The sequence below is a fragment of the Natator depressus genome, chromosome 12 (genome assembly GCF_965152275.1).
Source record: "Natator depressus isolate rNatDep1 chromosome 12, rNatDep2.hap1, whole genome shotgun sequence".
Lineage (NCBI taxonomy): Eukaryota > Metazoa > Chordata > Testudines > Cheloniidae > Natator > Natator depressus.
In genome coordinates, this window is record NC_134245.1 from 41,067,169 (window position 1) to 41,088,991 (window position 21,823).

The following is a 21,823-nucleotide window of genomic DNA, read 5'->3' on the forward strand; positions in this document are numbered from 1 at the left end:
TTTTGGGTAATACTCATCCTAAAATATCCAAATCAGTTAGTTGAAAATAAAGTTTGAAAATGGAAAGTGAGTTTTTGCAAAATTGAACCCAGGACATCATCTTTTCCTATGCTTATTTCCATATATCAATAGCAGAAATTTCTCATATTTATTCTAGATGGATTTCATTGGCAGTGTCAGTCACTGGTCCTTTCCTTTGATCTGGAAGCAGTTACCAGAATCTTCAAAGGTGTGAACCTGCTAACACAGCAGGTTTATGATGTCATGTAGTGACTCGATTATGAAAAATAAAAAGCTCGATCTGGTTTTGGTCTGGTGTCCAAAGTCTTGGAAAGCTTTCAATTCTTGCAGTTCGTAGTCAGGTATGCAGAAAACTGTCACTTCACTCACAACGCAACAGATGAATGATCGGGAAGTGCGTTTCCATATCTTTCAGGGGAGGAAATTTTAAGGGGGACAAACTTCAGAGAATGCACAGCTTTGAGGAAAAACTATCTATAGCAGGTTTGTTTCAGCCAAGAAATATCAACTGCTTCTCTTTTTTTACAAGGTTAATATACATTGTAAAGCTTTTTCGGCCAGGGTCTGCCTCCGACTATGTGATAGTACAGTGCTTAGCATACTGGGACCTCTGGGCACTGTTTGTTGTAATACAAATAATTTCTGAGAAATTTCTAAACTGCACTCCCCAGTATGTCACTTCTAGGTACGTACTATTATGAAGATAGTTTCAACAGTCCAGGAGAGGCCAGTGTCTAATTAGCTTGATGGCAGTTAAGGCAAGGACGTTCTCTCATCATTCTGAATTCTATGTGTAACGGTGATAGTGCATAGATATGTACTGGGAGAGTCGAAGAAAGGAAAGTTTCTCACAAACACTCTTTCCATTTAATGGAAATTTCTGTTGGTAGTATATATTTCCTCTAAAAATACAGTGGAGTAAGTAGTAGACCTTTAGGTCTGTAATTCCTATTTCTGTTCTAGTCCAAAGTTGCTTTCAGCCTTCTCTTGACTGATGTATAAGCAATAAAGCCCACCCATTAAGAAGGTTTTGGCATTAGTTCATTATGAAAATGCACTATTCTTATTATCAAATAATGGAAAAACAGACACAGGAAAAAGAGGACAAACCTAGTGTGTAATTACTGGGGAGAAATTCCTTGTCAGAGTGGTATAAAAACCTCACTTAGTCCAGCACAATATTACTACATTTTTGGAAGGAACTGGTGGATTTGAGGAACAGAAGAGAGAATTTCCTAGCTGGAGATGTTTTTTGTAATTCTGATCCACTAGTCAAGACATTACAGAATTATTCCTTTTAAGATGGTTTGGTTATGTCAGGAAGTTGGGGAGATGAAAGGTGAGAGCTGGAAGAGGGAGCAGCTGAGGAGGTGTAGAATTCTGCCTGACTTGCTTGGTTGCCTCTGACACCACTCTGAGTGGGAAAACGTACTAAACTGAATTGGTGGATGAGAACCACTAACAAAAAAGTTGCAGGTAAGAAATTACTACTTTTGTATCTTTAAACATGAGTGTAAATAATTGGTGGTGTTTATAGAAAATCAGATAGAATGATGTATTTAATCTAGGTATAAAGTACTGCTTATTTCAGCATGTAATTGTAAGGAATTGAAACTGTTTTGGGCTTAATGTAAATTAAAATAACCAGCCTATCTTGAATCTGTGTGACTATTTATTAATTGGTGAATTGGATTGCTTGATTATATTTACTGGGATGCTAGTTGTTTTCTCTATTAATACTTAACTTGCATTCTAGCTCCGCCATTCAGAGACAGGCATCGTGTGGTGGGTTGTGACAGTGTCTGTCAATAGTGAAGACAAATAGTGCCAGAGACACTTAACCCATCCAATCTCACCCAGGGTATAGGTCGGTCTTGTTTTCAGACTTCTTCATAAGTCTTTTTTCTTTCTTTTTTTGTTTCTAAACAGTGGATTGATTGAAAACTAAACTTTTTTTGTAAAGTTTTTAACTTTACATTAGTAATACTAAAAGAAGAAAAGTAGAAACCCAAAGTTGGCATATGAGGTGTTAAAAGCAGGTTTGCAGCCACTTTGTAAGTTCTGGTTCATAACTTTTAAACCTTTGGCAACACCAGGGTTGATGCTTGAAATTATGTATGTAGCATCCTTCTGTTTTATTCTGAAAAAGTCAAATATTGCCAAGAATACAGCATGTAAGGTATATAAATAATACTCCTGGAGGGCCACACTCCGTGCATTAGGCCTATAAATAAGGCCCTATTTGAATTGCGGGATGATTGTCACACAAATGTGGTTGAGTTGCAGACAAGACATGGACAATTGCGAAGAGGGAATAATGGGCCTTATTTGAAGTAATAAAGCCCATTATTATTTTTCTGCGATTTTTCTGCTGTCAGGGTCCCGGGGCTGAGAGCGGGGGCTCCTGCTGTCAGAATTGCGGTGGAAGCCTAATATTGAGAAATCTGCGATTTCCACTGTATCGCAAGTTAAGTAGGACCTTACCTATAATGTCCCAAACTTTATCCTCTGTGTTGATGGAATTTTCATTTTTGTCACCAATGGTTTTCTAACAGCCTGTAGTGGACCACATGGCACACATGCTAGGCCCTGAAAAATAAGGAGAGTTCTTAATGACTTCTTGTATGTAGTGGATGTTCATGCACAGGGGGTTGGAATACTTAAAAAAACAAAAAGATCTCGCATAGTTGCATTTAAAATCTTACAATTTCCACTGTGGGATGTGACTCACATTGCATGTCGGTAGTAAGGCATTTGTTTCTTTTTGAGGGTTTGTGAATCCTTGTAGTAGTGAAGGATTTCTGTGAAGAGAGTGAACAAGGATTTCATGGAACAAGGATTGGCTCCTCTTAAGCTATTTTTAAAGACTGCAACTCCCTCCATGGCAAGCAGTGATCATCCCACCCCCCATAATTATTTTAAAGGCTGAAAGTCTTGTTTGACTTCACAGAATTATAGAAATATATAACGTGGCCTTAGTCGGTAATTCAGGAGCTAATGTTTCTTTCCTTTTCAATAAACAAATTGTTGTAAAACAAAATCCAGCACTAATTTGCACATGGGAATGCTCTTAGCTTTGCATTCCCACTCTTCCTGATACTAGCCTGTGAATTTGGCAGCATGCATTTGTGCCACATGGACACTGCATCCCTTTTTCCCCACTGTCTGCTTTCTGGCTGCTTTTTATTTTCAGAAAGAACCTAAATTATTCCAATTCATAGAAAGAAGAGGCTGTGAAAATAACACTGTTTTACTGCCCTGAAAGTGAGATGGTCACTTGGGACTAATAGGCAGCTTTCAGCTTGTTGGAAGCAAACATGAGTGAACTGATGCTATGACCAACTAGAAATTATGCATCAGTCCTTCTAGAAATAGTGCAGAGAAATAGATGTTTGTTCTTGATTTGTATTATAAACTCCAGCACTGATCAAATATGTTAAGTTACAGTTCTTGGTTAGTTTAGGTTCTTTCATTTACAAACTATAGAACTGCATCTGACTATTAATGTGTAAATTGTGTTGCCTGAAAGAGAACAGGAAATGCCTTGTGTTAAAATGCTTGTTCTGTATCAATCTGTTTGGCTTTATGCAGAAATATTTGCAGGAGCGGAGGCAACAGATTATGAAAGTTAGTTTCTTCATTTCTGCTAACTTCATATCGAATAGAAGTGAAGTTCAGAATAGCTTGAAGGGTTTTAGTTTCTAACAATGATCCGCCATACTCTAATCTGAAAGGATTTAAATACAAAATATACTTGCAGACCTGTTTTATTAGCATTTATGGTCCCGTGGCTGCATACCCCATCAAAAAATGCACGTGGCTTATATCATATAAAATTTTAATTCTAAAATAATTTTAATAAAATTGTAGCTAAGTCTTACTAATAGTCAATCTTTATTTCAAATGTGCAAATACAGAATATAGTAACAATATCTAAGTAAACAAAATTTAATATTTGTGGGTTTTGGTAAGCACTGTTAAAGCACAAGTAACTAAGCTATCAGATAAGAATAGTAGCCTAATGTGTCTCTACAGTGAATAATTTACACTCTAAATCAAAAAGAAAATGCTTAAATTGGGAAAGGCCTGTGTTTGTACTCTAATTTTGCAGGACACAAGTGGGGTTTTTCTGACATTCTGGTTGTTGTATGCTTGTCAAGGTTCCTTCCCCACTCTGAACTCTAGGGTACAGATGTGGGGACCTGCATGAAAGACCCCGTAAGCTGCTTCTTACCAGCTTAGGTTAAAAGCTGCCACCACGAAAGTGTTATACAAAGAACAGGGGAAGTGCCCACTTGGAAACGTCTCCCCCGAAAATATCCCCCCCAAGCCTTACACCCCCTTTCCTGGGGAAGGCTTGATAAAAATCCTCACCAATTTGCATCGGTGAACACAGACCCAAACCCTTGGATCTTAAGAACAATGAAAAAGCAATCAGGTTCTTAAAAGAAGAATTTTTATTAAAGAAAAAGTAAAAGAATCACCTCTGTAAAATCAGGGTGGTAAATACCTTACAGGGTAATCAGATTCAAAACACAGAGAATCCCTCTAGGCAAAACCATAAGTTACAAAAAGACACACAAACAGGAATCTACATTCCATTCAGCACAACTTATTTTATCAGCCATTTAAACAAAACAGAATCTAACACATATCTAACTAGATTGCTTACTAACTCTTTACAGGAGTTCTGATGTGCATTCCTGCTCTGGTCCTGGCAAAAGCATCACACAGACAGAGAGAACTTTTGTTTCTCCCCCTCCCCTCCCCCCTGCCCCCAGCTTTGAAAGTATCTTGTCGTCTCATTGGTCATTTTGGTCAGGTGCCAGCGAGGTTATCTTAGCTTCTTAACCCTTTACAGGTGAAAGGGTTTTTCCTCTGGCCAGGAGGGATTTAAAGGTGTTTACCCTTCCCTTTATATTTATGACACAGCCCCCAAATCACAGATAGGGTGAAACGCTGGCTGTGATTTCTTTCTGGAGCTCTAGGAGAAAACAGAGTTAATAAGACACATGCACCTCTAAATATACTACCAAGTATATAAAGACTAACAATATTTTCCACATCTCAAAGACGATTTTAATCAGTTGATTCCGGGAAACTCTCACGGGAGAGTGCATCAGCCACTTAGTTAGAAGCTCCTGAGATGTGTTGGATGTCGAAATCAAAATCTTGGAGAGCTAAACTCCACCGAATAAGTTTTTTGTTATTTCCCGTGGCAGTATGAAGCCACTCCAGCGCACCATGGTCGGTTTGCAGGTGGAAACGCCGTCCCCAAATATATGGGCGTAGCTTTTCCAGAGCAGAGACAATGGCGTAACATTCTTTTTCACTGACTGACCAATTGCTTTCCCTCTCAGACAGCTTCTTGCTGAGAAACACTACAGGATGGAATTCTTGATCCGGTCCTTCCTGCATTAAAACTGCTCCCACACCACGTTCGGACGCATCTGTGGTTACTAGGAATGGTTTGTCAAAGTCTGGGGCCCTTAGCACAGGGTCAGACATGAGTGTCGCTTTAAGCTGGTTAAAGGCCTTCTGACACTCTTCGGTCCACTGAACGGCATTTGGCTGTTTTTTTTTGTTTAGGTCTGTCAGTGGGGTGGCGATTTGGCTGTATTGTGGTACAAATCGCCTGTAATATCCGGCCAAGCCTAAGACGGATTGGACCTGTTTCTTTGACTTTGGGACAGGCCACTTTTGGATAGCATCCACTTTGGCCTGTAGGGGGGTTGATAGTTCCTTGACCCACCTGGTGTCCAAGATAAGTCGCTCTGTTTAGGCCTATTTGACACTTCTTAGCCTTAACAGTTAGTCCTGCCTCCCTTATGCGCTCGAAGACTTTTTGTAGATGTTCCATGTGTTCTGCCCAGGAATCCGAAAATATGGCCACATCGTCAAGGTAGGCGACTGCATATTCTCCCAATCCTGCTAGGAGACCACCTACAAGTCTTTGGAAGGTGGCGGGTGCATTCCGCAGCCCAAAAGGGAGTACATTAAATTCATACAGCCGGACATGTGTGGTGAAGGCTGAGCTTTCCTTGGCGGATTCATCTAGCGGTACCTGCCAGTACCCCTTGGTTAAGTCCAAGGTAGAGATGAACTGGGCCCATCCCAGTTTCTCTAATAGTTCATCTGTGCGTGGCATTGGATAGTTGTCTGGGCGAGTCACAGCATTTAGCTTACGGTAGTCCACGCAGAAACGTATCTCCCCATCTGGTTTGGGAACTAGAACCACTGGAGATGCCCATGCACTGCCAGAGGGGCGGATTACCCCCATCTGTAGCATATCCTGGATCTCCCATTCTATAGCAGTTTTAGGAGTTTGAGGAGACACCCGGTAAGGTTGGACTTTAATTGGGTGAGCATTACCTGTGTCAATGGAGTGGTATGCCCGTTCAGTCAGTCCTGGGGTGGCTGAGAACGTCGGCGCGTAGCTAGTGCACAGCTCCTTGATCTGCTGTCGGTGCATACGCCCAAGGGTCATGGAGAGGTTCCCCTCTTCCACACCACCAGCACTTTTCCCTTCGTAGTAGACACCTTCAGGCCACTCAGCGTCATCTCCTCTCTGGGCTGTAAACTGACAAATCTTTAATTCTCTGGAATAAAAGGGCTTTAGAGAATTAATATGGTACACCTTAGGCTTTCGGTTGGAGGTGGGGAATGTTATGAGATAATTAACAGCTCCCAGGTGCTCTTGGACCGTGAATGGCTCTTCCCACGACGCTTCCATTGTATGGGCCTGGAGTGCCTTTAAGACCATGACCTGATCCCCTACTTTGAAGGACCGCTCTCTGGCATGTTTATCATACCAGGCTTCTTGCTCTTTTTGAGCATCCTATAGGTTTTCTTTAGCAAGGGCTGAAGAGGTTCGGAGGGTGTTTTGTAGGTTGGTTACAAAGTCCAGAATGTTAGTTCCTGGAGAAGTTGTAAACCCCTCCCATTGCTGCTTCACCAACTGTAATGGCCCCTTAACCTCACGGCCATATACAAGTTCAAATGGTGAAAACCCTAAACTGGGATGTGGTACAGCTCTGTAGGCAAAGAGCAACTGCTGCAACACTAGGTCCCAATCATTGGAGTGCTCATTTACGAATTTACTTATCATGGCCACCAAAGTTCCATTAAATTTCTCTACCAGGCCATTTGTTTGATGATGGTAAGGGGTGGCAACCAAGTGATTCACCCCATGAGCTTCCCAAAGGCTTTTCATAGTTCCTGCCAGGAAATTAGTTCCTGATCTGTGAGGATGTCGGAGGCCCAACCTACCCTGGCAAAAATGTCTGCTAGTGCCTGGCACACACTTTTAGCCCTGGTGTTGCTTAGAGCTATTGCTTCCAGCCATCAGGTGGCAAAATCCATGAAAGTCAGTATGTACTGCTTCCCTCTGGGTGTCTTTTTCGGAAAAGGACCCAGAATATCCAGAGCTACTCGCTGAAATGGAACTTCAATGATGGGGAGTGGCTGGAGAGAGGCTTTGACCTGGTCTTGGGGTTTTCCCACTCTTTGGCATACCTCACAAGACCGGACATAAGTAGAAACATCCTTGCCCATTCCCTCCCAGTGGAATGACCTCCCCAAATGGTCTTTGGTCTTGTTCACCCCAGCATGACCACTAGGATGATCGTGGGCTAAGCTCAAGAGCTTGACCCCCGGTACTTAGTTGGAACTACCAACTGTCTCTGAGGATGCCAGTCTTCCTGGTATCCACCAGAAAGAGTTTCCTTGTATAAAAGTCCTCTTTCTATAACAAACCTGGATCTATTAGAAGAGCTGAGAGGCGGTGGGTTGCTCCGTGCCACCGTCCAAGCTCTCTGGAGGCTTTCATCTGCTTCCTGTTCTGTCTGGAACTGTTCCCTTGATGCTGGAGACATCAGTTCCTCATTGGATTGTGGACCTAGGCTTGGTCCCCCTGGAAGCGATGTAGGGGATGGGGCTGTTTCCGTTGACTGTGAACCGCTCTCCATTGGTGCACTATGTTGGGGTTCAGGCCCAAGCTGAGCCTCTGGTGTAGGGTTATCAGCTGCTGCCGGTTCCGGTTCAGTGGGGCCCTCTGGTGTTGGGGTTGCAAGTACTGGATTCAGTGCGGGCAGTGGTTCAGGTGCTGGTTGTTCCACCGGTTCCGGTTCTGGGGCTGGCTCTGTCTGGGTCTCTGGGATTGGATCCACTGCTGCTGTTGCAGATGTTGGCGTGGGGTCCGGTTCCATCACCTGTGACCAGCTCATGGTAGAAGTTTCCGGAAGAGAGCGAGGCGTGACGACTTGCTTAGCCTGGCTGCGGGTGACCATTCCCATCCTCTTAGCTAGCTTCACATGATTGGCCAAGTCTTCCCCCAACAGCATGGGGATAGGATAATCATCATCATACTGCAAAAGGCCACGTTCCTGACAAGCCCTTGTACTGGACAGGCAACTTGGCTGTAGGCAAATTGAAAGAGTTGGACTTGAAGGGTTGAATTGTCACTTGGATCTCTGGGTTGATTAAATTGGGGTCCACTAAGGAAGCATGGATAGCCGACACTTTTGCTCCGGTGTCCCTCCACGCGGTGACCTTCTTCCTGCCCACACTCAGTTTCCCTCCGCTCCGAGGATATCTGGGAGGTATCTGGGCCTGAGGACCTCTGGTATGATTCCGGTGCAATGAACTGTAATCTGTTGGGGTTCTTGGGGCAGTTGGCCTTCACATGCCCCGGCTCGTTACATTTAAAACATCGTCCAGCTGACGGGTCACTGGGGCGAGGTGGGTTGCTGGAGAACGGAGTGGCAGGACGATAAGGTGTCTGGAGTATTCTGTGGTGTGTAGTTGGGGCCTTGGGCTGCCCCCGGTAGTAGGGTGTGGTCTGAGGGTGTCCATTCTGGTATCTGATCCAACTGCGACCAGGGTTGTTCCGCTCTCCTCCCTCCACCCATTTTGTTCTGGCTTGCCCTGCCTCTCTGGCGGTCTGGGACTGCTCGTATCGATCAGCATAAGAAGCAAGACTTTCTGCTGAGTCCATTTCCTTATCCCATAAACACTGTTTTATTTCCTCCTTGGACATATTCAGGAATTGCTCCTGAGTTATCAAATCACACATTCCTTCAAAGCTGCTGACACCCCTTCCTTGGACCCATTTATCTAACAGATCCTTCATCTGGTTTAGATAAGCCACATTACTTAGTCCAGGCCCTCTCTTAAGGGTTCGAAATTTTACTCTGTACATTTCAGGTGTAATTTGAAATTGCTTTAAAACCAAATCCTTGAATTTATTATAGTTAGAAGCCTCATCAATAGGCATCTTATTGAATATGTCCAGAGCTCTTCCAGTCAATTTTGCGACCAAGGTGGTCATCTTGTGAGCTTCAGGAATTTTATGGAGAGTGCACAGTCTCTCAAAGGTGAGAAAATATTCAGCAATATCACTGGATTCATCATACTGTGGACACAGTCGCTCCCATTTGTGGATTGTTGGGGAAGGATGGTTAGGGTTATCCAGTAGATTCCGCTCAGCCCTTACCTTCTCCAGCTCCAGTTCATGCTTCCTCTCTTTTTTCTTCTCCTCCATTTCTTTTTCCTTTGCCTCCATAGCTCTCCTGTGGGCAGTCTCTTTGGCTGTTTCTGCCTTGTGCTCTGTCATGTTTGCCTCTCTGTTTTATTTCTAACCCTCGGGTGTAAAGTTAGTTAAAAACAAAGAAAAACTTGGCTTGTCAAAAAAAAAAGAGGTGGTGCTGTACCTGGATACCGATGTTCTCTGATAGTGATTGTCAGCCTGTGGAAAAATCCTTTTTAAAAAAAAAAAACCAAACACCTTTGTCTCCAGGCAAAGAGACAGAATAACCCTCTAGTTGTTCTTAGCTAAAAAAAACCCCACCTCTTCAGGTCTGTGAAGAACTTGTGAATTTCCCTGCAGGAGGTTAACTACCCTGCCTTTAGGTAGAGAAAACTCCAGCTCACAAAAGACAAATCCCTTTTATTATGCTTGTTGCTTTGTCCCCTTTTACAAAACCCTTTAAAATCTTTTAAAATCCTCCTTTTAATCCTTCTGTGCTTCTGGTTTAAAAAAAAAACTCAATGATTTCAAATTAATCCCACGGCTCTGCCACCATGTCAAGGTTCCTTCCCCACTCTGAACTCTAGGGTACAGATGTGGGGACCTGCATGAAAGACCCCGTAAGCTGCTTCTTACCAGCTTAGGTTAAAAGCTGCCACCATCAAAGTGTTATATAAAGAACAGGGGAAGTGCCCACTTGGAAACGTCTCCCCCCAAGCTTTACACGCCCTTTCCTGGGGAAGGCTTGATAAAAATCCTCACCAATTTGCATCGGTGAACACAGACCCAAACCCTTGGATCTTAAGAACAATGAAAAAGCAATCAGGTTCTTAAAAGAAGAATTTTTATTAAAGAAAAAGTAAAAGAATCACCTCTGTAAAATCAGGGTGGTAAATACCTTACAGGGTAATCAGATTCAAAACACAGAGAATCCCTCTAGGCAAAACCATAAGTTACAAAAAGACACACAAACAGGAATCTACATTCCATTCAGCACAACTTATTTTATCAGCCATTTAAACAAAACAGAATCTAACACATATCTAACTAGATTGCTTACTAACTCTTTACAGGAGTTCTGACGTGCATTCCTGCTCTGGTCCTGGCAAAAGCATCACACAGACAGAGAGAACTTTTGTTTCTCCCCCTCCCCTCCCCCCTGCCCCCAGCTTTGAAAGTATCTTGTCGTCTCATTGGTCATTTTGGTCAGGTGCCAGCGAGGTTATCTTAGCTTCTTAACCCTTTACAGGTGAAAGGGTTTTTCCTCTGGCCAGGAGGGATTTAAAGGTGTTTACCCTTCCCTTTATATTTATGACAATGCTCAATTCCTGTATTCTTGGAAACAATTCCTTTTTCTGTTGGATAATTTCTGAAAAGGTAGGAAATGGAAAAATGCTCTCAAGTTTTAAAACAGGACCAATGAAGATTAAAGTATTGAAAACTTGGAATAAAAAATGTTTAAATGCAGCATATTCAACCAAGGGATCCCTTTTGTGCATAAGATATATGCATAGATTGTCACTGGCTCCAAATATATTTAGAGTTAAAAAACAAAATGAAATTATATAAAATATGTTGATTTATTATTCATTATAGTAACTTCATGAATTCATACCTGGCTGATCATACTTGTTTACACTTTAAACTAGGAAGAGGATAAATTGGCTGGAGACCTATTGGCTCTACCTATAAACATGAAATAGTTGCATTATTTTTAGTAGTGGCATAACTTGAAATGTTTAGAAAGCACATTTACACTGATTTATCCTCAAAAATACATTTCAAATTTGCCTGGATTTGTATAATGGCAGAAAATAAATCATCTGCTTCTGTGATTGATGTGATCCTCGTGCTGCTGTTTGTATATTTTTGAGGTATGATCGGAAAAACACTGAACTTCACAAAGCTATACATATATTTTAACAGTTGCATATTAACGGATGATATTTGAATGCTTTTGAGAATATATAGCAAAAGAGAAGGATATTTGGATTGTATTAAACAGTATTCGTTTAGCTTGCCATTTGTTTCCCTCATTACCAATACACAGGACATCCCTGCTAATTGGAATACAGTGCAACTGGTCCCTCTAGGAGAATATATATTTCCTTCAAATTCTCTTAAAAATACAGAGGAAATTTGTTTTGGAACCTGGTAGTATTTATGATTAAAGTTTGAAATATTGTTTGCTGGTGACCTCAGACAGTGTTGGCGTTACCAGCTATTTTGCTTTGTGCTAATAAATAATATTGTTTACATCAGGGATCAGCAACCTTTGGCACGCGGCCCGTCAGGGAAAGCCGTTGGCGGGCCTGGACGGTTTGTTTACCTGCAGCGTCCGCAGGTTCAGCCCATTGCAGCTCCCACTGGCCGCGGTTCACCATTCCAGGCCAATGGGGGCTGCGGGAAGCGGTGCGGGCTGAGGGATGTACTGGCCACTGCTTCCCGCAGCCCCCAGCAGCTTTTCCTGATGGGCTGCGTGCCAAAGGTTTTTTTCCACAAAAATTAAGATAAAATTCGTCTGTTGGGTTTCTAGGGTTTCTATTTTAGATGCAGGATATGATCACCATTTGGTATACCTGTCCCAGTGCAGACTTGCATGTATAAAGTGCTAAATTCTGCTGCTTTGGTTTTTCACATGAATGCTTCTTTAGAAGAGCTCATTTTAATGTTTACTTTAATATTTGCTACAAAACGTTTCCACAAGTAATCCTTAACACTAAATTCTGCAGAAGGGTGATCACCTTTATCCCAATTTTAGAACTTTGTTATGTGACTCAAGGGTCAGCTGTGTAATTGTTTATTACTCCAGTTAAAATGTTTGTCATGGGCAGGGATCCATGACATGTTCATATTCTGCATTCTGGATGTGCATGGTGTTTCGTTCAATCTGTAAACGGATTGATACCTAAGAAGGGAAAATGTTGCTCTGCTGCAGGACCAGTCTGCAGCATTATTGCTGAATGCTTCATGTATTCCACTTGCAAACCTTGCATGCAGCACACGTGCCGGGTGCGTGCTGCACACTCTTATTTCTATGTGGGTGAGTTTACAAATACTAAATGGAAACTAATGCTGTTGCTGCTAACTAAACAAGGTAAAAACATGTATGGTAACAATCTTTCTCAGCTCAAAGTGGTTGCAAATCAGCTCCTAAATATTGTCACTGAAATTAATATCTAGATGAAGAAGTTTTTTTTCCAATTTTATAAATGTTTCTACAGAAGAAGCATTGTATTAATGCATGCTACAAAACAGATAAATTTGTCTTTAAATTTGAATGCAGTTCACAGTGACTGAATCCTCCAGCTTCAGCCACTACATTTACCAAGGAACAAACTGGAAAATGGAACTGGTATCATTCAGCTTGTCCAGGAGGTAGAGGAAGGGAGTCTCTTTCTACATAGCCAAAAGAGTAATTTATTGATAAACTGTACTGACAAGTAAATTTCTCTTAAAACTTAACCACAGATAGGGATTATTTTTCATTTCACTTGGAACAGAAAAACCTCTAAGTTTTTTTTTTGTTTTAAAAACAGCCTTCATTTTTAATGACTCTTCATATGGTTCTGATTCTTCAATTTTAATCACAAATACACTGGGGTTTTGTATGATTTTCTCATTTTTACTATACCTGAAAATAAATATTCACTTCATGGTTAAACAAAAAACTGTTTTTTCTCCTTTTTTAATTCTCTGAGATCTCCAGTTTAGGTTTATTTCCCTTTGAAGTTTGTGGTGGTGGTATTTGTTGCTTGAGTTTTGGTGTGGTCAGTACTATAAAAACAGAAGAAAATAGTTCCTTCCCTGGAGGGTTTACAATCTGATGTAAAACATAAAGTTCTGTGAGTTGTTCTGCAATAAGCTACTATCATTGAAAACATCTACTTGAATTTTAACCTTCTTTGTTTTTGTTAACTTGCTGATTGATATGTCAAGTTTTGAGAGATTTATTTTAAAAAAAAATCTTTAGCAGAAATGACCCTGTTGCTCTTCAAAAATCTTCTGTTTTTGTTGTTGTTGAACCCTTAGTCCTGCTTTCCTGTATCAAGGGCAGTCTGATCTGTAGGGTTACCAGTTTAGTTAGTCAAATAATTTTTGCTAGAGTAGGTGGGTAGATAGGTGTAGGACTTTATTAATGTCTCTGAGGACACTGAGGCATGATTGAACTAAGAGTTCTGTCCCCTCACTGGTTCTATATGGCTTTTAACTCTGTATTTAAGGGGACCAGCTAACAAGTTCCTGGGAGATGGGGGTATGTAATCTGATGCTGACTTCTTCAGCCTCTGAGTTCCTAGTGGCCTTTTATCTTTCCATGCTCAGCATGCTACAAATCAGTTTTGTCCCTGTTCTGAACCTACACAATAAACAACCCATATCATAGTGACTGGTACCAGTTCCATTTTGCCTACAATTCAGTTGATTTTATATTTTATTTCTCATTTTATAATTGATATCTGGAATCAGCAGCAATTTTCTCATTTATTTTCTCATATTTTTATTCCAGGATTTGCCTCTGAAGCAGGGAGTGTCTGCATTAAAAATGACCTGTAGTTCTCTGCTTCATAGGTTAGAAACTTATTTTAATATTTTGTGGCTAAGCACAGTCCCGTCTTTTCAAAAAATTCTAATAATGAATGGTTTAATTGGCATTGAATGTGGACTACAAGCGTACATTTTGCATTGGGGTTTCCATTGTTTTAGATAAAATGATTAGTCCAGTTGAAGCAATAAAAGCCTTGTTGTTTGCTTGCAGCCTTTTTTATGACCTAAAGTTAACTAAAAACGTAACTGATTATCGTTCAAAAGTTTAAGTACCATTTGGACACTTCAAAAATAATATTGTATTGCTTAGACCTTGTATTGCTTGAAGCATTTACATTTTCAAACTTACCAAATTCCAAATTTCATTTGGGGGAAAAATCAGTTTACAAATCACATTATTTCAATGGGACTGCTATAGCCAGCACAGGTGCAAACATGTATCTTGTATTTACTTCTGAATTGTACACCGCAGATGCTTCTTCAGCTCCCTCCTCTTCCTCCATGGGCGGTGCTTGCAGCTCCTTTACCACCTCTTCCAGTCCTACCATTTACTCTACCTCAGTCACCGACAGCAAGGCTATGCAAGTGGAGAGCTGCTCCTCAGTCGTGGGGGTAAGTAACCGAGGGGTAAGTGAAAAGCAGTTAACCAGTAACACAGTCCAGCAGCAACAATCAATGCCGAAGAGACATACAGTCCTGTACATCTCACCACCACCTGAGGATTTGCTGGATAACAGTCAGATGTCCTGCCAAGATGAAGGGTGTGGATTGGAATCAGAGCAGAGCTGCATTATGTGGATGGAGGATTCCCCCTCCAACTTCAGTAACATGAGCACCAGTTCCTACAATGATAACACTGAGGTGCCACGTAAATCACGCAAACGAAATCCAAAGCAGAGGCCAGGGATCAAACGTCGAGATTGTGAAGGATCCAGCATGGATATATTTGATGCCGACAGTGCCAAAGCGCCTCACTATGTCCTTTCTCAGCTCAGCACGGACAGCAAAGGCAACTCAAAAGCAGGAAATGGGTTGGTATCTACATTTTTTAAAGTTCTATCACCATATGTAACACCAAGCTAATAAAACATACTCCTGACTTTTCTCAAGTGTTCTACTCAGGTTTTCACATAAACACAGCCTCTCTTTCCCTTTTATATCTTAGTTCATAAGTTTCTTCTAAAATTGCTAAGCTTTACAGAGAAGTAAAGCTAAGATTTATTGCAATATAACATATTCTAGGCTTAGTTAGTTATTCAGTCCAGTACTGGTGAGATTATCCAAGTTTTTTTCCCCAGTGGATTGAGATTCCCAAAGGATAGAAAGCTTTTCAGTTCTATGGCTCCATCTGTAAAAAGTCTATTTAAAAAGAGCTATAAGTACTGAAGAGATCTTACAACTGTTCTACACTGTCTTCCTAAAAATACCTTGTTCAGATTTTTATGTGAGGATCTCAGTTGATACATTTTATCTGCTTGTCTGTCTGTCTTTCTATTTATCAAATAGAGAGAGCGATGGATATAGAAGTTAATTGCTTGTTACGATTTTTCAGCATTTAAATTAACACGTCTTTCACTTTTTATTTGATAAAATGTTAAGATTATATGCTGAACCAAATTTTGTTTTTCATGTGAACTCACTTCTGTATTTGATTTTCAGAAATAAATCTCTAATCCTGTTTCTCTCTGTGCTTCTGGGTTGTGTGCATGTGTGTGTTCGTATGTGGGCAAGCCTGGGTGGTGGTCTCTCATCTCTACCACTTCACACAGTTTACTAAATACATTTCAGTAGTTGCTTTAGAGAGAGAAAACGTCCATGAGTTTACAGTAGTTTGTTGGGGGGGGGTTTGTTTTTTGTTTTTTTTTTATCTGTGGCTTCTTTAGTACTTATTTTTATACTACAGTCAAGTGGGTAGATTTATATTTTACTTTTATGTATGTGCTTGCAATGTGTTCTAATGTTCATCACTGGAATGGTGAACATTAAAATATGACTGACTGGAAAGATGAGCTTTTCATATTCCTAAGGGAAACAGCCTTTAGTCTGTGTTCCCAGGGTCATTGCAGTTCCATACTTAAAATGTTGCTTTGAGAAAGTGATTCTAAGAAACTCTCCAGAGTGGCCTGCGGCTTCATGGTAGATATCTCATTTGGTAAGATGAGAACCAGGCTCAACAAAGGATGTAGAGGAAACATTGCCACCCAGTCTTTTCCTCTTGCCTTCTGCAAAAAAGTACTTGATCAATGGAACAATTTTTTGTCTGTTTACCACAAATGGTCTAGACGTATAAGTGAAACAGTCCAACATCTTGGTGATAAGTTCACCAGGAAAAGTTTATAATATTGTGAAATATTAAGTATTTAAAATCGATTTGTAGCTTCTCAGATTAATAAATAAATTGTTTGGAAAGCTAGAAAACAAGGTTGCACCAAGCTTACAGGAAAGAAGGCAATTATCAGTTACCATGGAAAGAAGTGCTCTTCCTGTAGACAAGAATTGTGTGTGCATAGAAGTTTTCTCCAGACAGGGAGCACAGGTTTAGTAAGCTGCAGACGTGTGACCTCTGTAGCTTTAATAATGAAGAAACTAGCAAAATGTTCATTACTACCATAACAGGAGCTAAGCAGCATGCATTAATAAAGGAAAGGTTATGTTTATATAGCCTTAACCTTTTGGAACATTGGGAACAAGGTTGATTATAGTAGTATGCATTATACAATATATCTAGATTGTAAGAAAAAAATTGATAAAGTTCCAGGTAGCAGATTCTAGTTAAAAGTAGATGCTTTAGTCTTAGAAGTGGGTAGTACACCGGACCCTTGCTAGAACGTGCGTCTATATAGCGCAAATTCACACATAACGTGGTCGCGGCCATGGATTCCAAATTTAATTAGTTTAATTGGAATTCATTTTAATGCAGTCCCCGCGTTAACGCAGTACCACGCATGGATCCCAAATCCCGCGTTCTAGCAAGTGTCCGGTGTATACAGAAATGGACCGGGGGAGGGGGGGGGGGGGACATCTATGTCTAGAGTACAGAGATGCAGCACTACAAACATAGATTGTAGGAGTGACTGTAGATTTTTGCTTTTCTGCCTAGTGGAGCTCAGACAAGTTAGTTGACTCACATTTTGGCATCAGGAGAAGAGGGAGGATGATGACATTTGTTATATTTGCTAATTCATGCAATTGAAATACTAGCTGCCTCAGAAGAGACTTCTAATCTTCTGTCAGAGCTAGGGGAAAAAAACCCACTTCCATAGAAACTGTGAAGAGAGTTTGTGAAAGCCTTTTAAAAAGGCTTTGATTTTTGATGATTTTCCAGGGCAAACAGGAGGATTCCTGTTCCTCCATTGGAATCATGCCAAGTCTCAGTCTCACTATTAGTCTCAAGTCTTCATTTGGACCAGCTGTGGTTCAGATGGCACACATTTTAAGTTATCAGGACAATGAAGAAACAAATAAAACAAAAATAGGATGTTGAGATATTGAGTAGGCGTCATGGAATGTGTTCTACTAAAAGCATTTGGCTTTGGCAGTTCGTTCGAATGTCCATGCCAGCCTTGAATGTCCATGCCAGTCAGAATGATTTGTTTGGTTCTGATACCCATTAAGCTAATTAATAAATAAGTATATGTAAAATATTACTGTTGCTGTTTGCACAGGCGTGGAAAATGGAATGCCACTGATTCTGGGAGTAAAAGGTAACTGAATTTAGAAGGACAGTGTAGAAATACCAGCTCCCCTTTATAGTTGGGAACAGGGACAAATGAGAGGGATTCCAGTGAAATATTTAAAATTCCTCTCTAATATAGGTAATTAGATTGTAAATAATAACCATAATTTCAAGAAACTCGTAAGGGGAAAACATTCCAAATAATTGGCAATCAGTACCGCTTCAAAGAAAAATAACACAGTATATGTGGAGTATTTTACCAAGCAAGGTAACTCAGGATTCAAAAGTAGAATAATTAAAGAAAACACATAGGTAACCTGGGGAGGCCAAAGTATTAAATGTGTATATACTTTTAATAGGTCACATGTCTGTCTGTCCTTCCCATCAAAATTTCTATGCTCTTAGTGTCCTTCATTAATCTGTTTAGCTGGAATTCTGAGTGTGAGAGATCAAAATGTGTGACCCATATGTTTCTGTATTGAGAATTCTCTTGTGATATAGGTAATTAGGTGAGCTGTAAAGGCAAAGAAATGTGAATCCCAATCTCAGAGCTCTGAACAATATGACTATACTTTCATAATAATTAGATTGCTTAACATTCCTTTTCTGATTCCCATGTTTAATTACATGATTTAAAATTCTGGATGTCATGAAAAGCAGAGAAAATGTAGTGACTCAAAACTTAACATCATTCTTTCAACTGCTAGTATATTGGAATAATTTCCTAACGAACTATGGAGAACTGATAATCTAAAATCCTTGAATGTAGTTAGTATTTTTGGTTAACTAGGACGGTAGTGTAAATCATACTGCTCTCTACATTTGTTTACTTAGTGTTTCATTGAACTTGTGTAGATTGTTCCAACTGGAAGAGGGTTTCTGTAGAATAAAAAAACTGGGTGAAAATAAAACGGAAGGGGTTTTTGTGTTAACAGGTTGTTTGGCTACACTGAAGCTGAATAATAAGGATTTCTTGCCATAAAATGGTACTGTTGCAATTTGTATGCTTTTATAACCTCTAAGTTCTACATCTTTTCTTTTAATTTGAAAGCAAGCCTACAAAACAGGTCTGGTGAAGCACTTTGGGATTCTGTGCTAAGATTGAATAAATAACGGGCTCAGAGGACAGTTTGAGTCTTGAGAGGTTATATTTCATAAATACACAAAATTAAGTTTCTGCAGCCCTTGATAAATCATCCACTAGATGCTTAGTCAGAAGATTTATTCATACTTGTTGCAAGTGTCTTGTAGCAAAACTACTGTGGTTCAGCTATACAGGGGTTAGGCAAGGCATTGGGGAAACCTGTAAAGAAGATGTGCATTTCCTGTAGATTATGGAGCCTTGCTCTGTGGTATTGTACAGTGAGAATTTCAGGCTGGATACTTTGCAGATCCACCATTGTGTAAATCCATGGGCCATCACCTCTTCCAATCAGAGTGCAAATAGCCTCTCCAGGTTTAAGGCTGGCAAAGTTGCCAGGAAATAGGTCCACCATCAGTGAATGGCCTGGAGGAAGAAGAGGTTTCCTTTCCTTCCCCAGCCAAATTGCTAACGAGGGAATCTCACACTTTTCCCTTTTTTCAGGCTATCCACACACTCAAGAAGGCAACACTGGCTAGTTGACATTTAGACGGTTTCTTCACAGACATAAATGCAGAAACTAATTGTTGATACAGTTAAAACGTACATTCTGCATAAACTGATTAAGCCCTCTCCCAGCCTACCCCAGTTGCCAGGGGAATAGTTCTGTTCACTCTTGGTAAAGGTGTTTATCAGACTTTGGTTCATGATATTCTACAAACCTCCACCGTATAAGGTCAGTGAGACATTCTCTCTTGATCCTTTAAAATGGACAAAAAAATTGATTGTGAAATGTTGTTATACTTTGGAGGGCTTCTTCATTCAGGTTTTAATTATGGAACTGATCACAAGATACAGTACGTTTGAAGACCAAACACCTGGGAAAAGACGGTCTTGTTGCATGCACTGCGTTTGTTTTAAAATCAGTGCAATTATGGCAAATCATCTTAAGCCAAATACTTTTGAAACAGCTTTTTCATATAAATTTCTCAATCTGATCTGACAGAAATTGCCAAATACTAGTTGTGAACTTGCATGGTCATGCAAATTCAGGAGGAGACAGGCATGAGGCTGTTTTTCTGTCTAAGAAGAAATTTATATCATTTAAACTTAATTCTGGTGAGGTTTTAGGTCATATTACAAATATGCATATCATTTTCCCTACGTTTTCTGATTATACAATATACTGGGAAGACCATATATGTCTTCCTCCTATTATTAATGTATTCTAGTAATGCTAATTGGTTTCCCCTTTGCTATTTATGTGAAAAACAGTTCATATTTTCATAGAATGGAGGAGACAGGGAAGCATTGTCCTGCCTTACCCTCCAGGGTTCCTTCTCTGTCAGTGAGACAAGTCTAACTTAAACATTTGCTCTTATAAATATTTCACCTGCCATTTTATTTTTTTTAATCTATGGCAAGGATGGGCAAACCTTTTGGCCCGAGGGCCACATCGGGGTACAAAACTGTATGGAGGGCTGGGTAGGGAAGGCTGTGCCCCCGAAACAGCCTTGCCCCACCCCCTGTTCACCTCCTTCCACTTCCTGCCCCCTGACTGTCCCCCTTAGAACCTCTGACCCATCCAACCCCCCCCCTGCTTCTTGTCCCCTGACTGCCCCATCCTGGGACCCTCCCCTCCCCAAATCACGCCTCCTGGGATCCTATTCAATCCCCCTTGCTCCCTGTCCCCTGACTGCCCTGACCCCTATTGACACCCCCACCCTCTGACAGGCCCCTCAGGACTCCCACACCGTATCCATGCTCCCTGTCCCCTGACTGCCCCCGGGACTCCCTAGCCAACTTTTGCACTGCTGCACGCACGCTGCCGCTGCCCTCTTACCATGCCGCTCAGAGCGACAGGAGCTTGCAGCCCCACTGCTCGCGCAGCGAGCTGAGGCTGCGTGGGAGGGGAACAGCGGGGTAGGGGCCGGGGACTAACCTTCTGGGCCAGGAGCTGAGGGGCCGGACAGGACGGTCCCGTGGGCCGGATGTGGCCTGCAGGCCGTAGTTTGCCCACCTCTGTTCTATGGCCCTTCTTTACATTGATTTGTTTTTATATGGGAATTTCTTATAACATGTTCTCAATGGTCTGCTTGGACTTCTCAGAGCATCAGAAAGCCAGAAAGGAGCCGGAGGGAAGAAGAGCCCGATGCTGTGTGGTCAGTATCCTACTAAAAGTGAAGGCAAGGAGCTGAAGATTGTGGTACAGCCGGAGACCCAGCACAGAGCTCGGTACTTGACTGAGGGCAGCCGAGGCTCAGTGAAAGACAGGACACAACAAGGTTTTCCAACTGTAAAGGTAGTCTGTTTATAGTAGTGCATGGCAATGATGTGGGGAAAAGGGTTAATGTCATCCTTGGATGTATATGCAGGAGTAGAGAGTAGGAGCAGAGAAGTGAATTTACCTCTGTGTGGCTGATTGGTTAGACTGTTACTGGCATACAGCATCCAGTTCTGGAATCCACATTTTAAAAAAAGGCTTCACAAAATTAGCGAAGGCGCAGAGAAGAGCCACAAAAATGAATTGAGGGCTGGACAAAATGCCTTACAGTGCAGGCATGTCTACATGAGCCTTGCGGTACGGATAGACAGATTTGTGCTAGCAGAGCTCAGGATAGCGCACTTAAAACTAGCTGTGTGGAGGACACGCTGTCTAGCAACCAGAGCTTAAGCCATGGGGGTTGTGTGGGCTAGAGCTCAGTGGCTAGCCTGACTCTCTGCTGGCACCCAAAGTCCACACAGCTAGTTTTAGCAGCTAGCACAAGTCTGCCTACCTGGGCTGGGAGGCTCGCTCCCAGTTGCTGTCTAGACATACCCTGAGAGACTTAAGGAGCACAATCAATTTAACTTCTCAGAAAGAAGATTTAGAGCTTGCTTGATTATAGTATACAAGTATCTTCCTGTGGACAAAATACCAGACACTAAAGGTCTCTTTAATCTAGCAGAACAAGAATTAATGGCTTGATGTTAA

At 41.2% G+C, this 21,823-nt stretch overlaps 1 protein-coding gene across 4 annotated transcripts in view; it reads left to right on the forward strand.

Annotated features, from left to right (window-relative positions):
• The window catches only part of NFAT5 (nuclear factor of activated T cells 5), a 136,865-nt gene that overhangs the window by 56,529 nt on the left and 58,513 nt on the right, over positions 1–21,823 (forward strand). The window contains exons 2-4 of one of the 4 annotated variants that reach the window (XM_074968988.1): positions 14,055–14,116; positions 14,565–15,123; positions 20,959–21,151. In XM_074968988.1, coding sequence (XP_074825089.1) covers positions 14,594–15,123; positions 20,959–21,151 — 723 coding nt within the window. In that variant the 5' untranslated portion in view covers positions 14,055–14,116; positions 14,565–14,593. The remainder of the gene's footprint in view (positions 1–14,054; positions 14,117–14,564; positions 15,124–20,958; positions 21,152–21,823) is intronic. The other 3 variants (XM_074968990.1, XM_074968987.1, XM_074968989.1) reach the window with 3 other exon arrangements.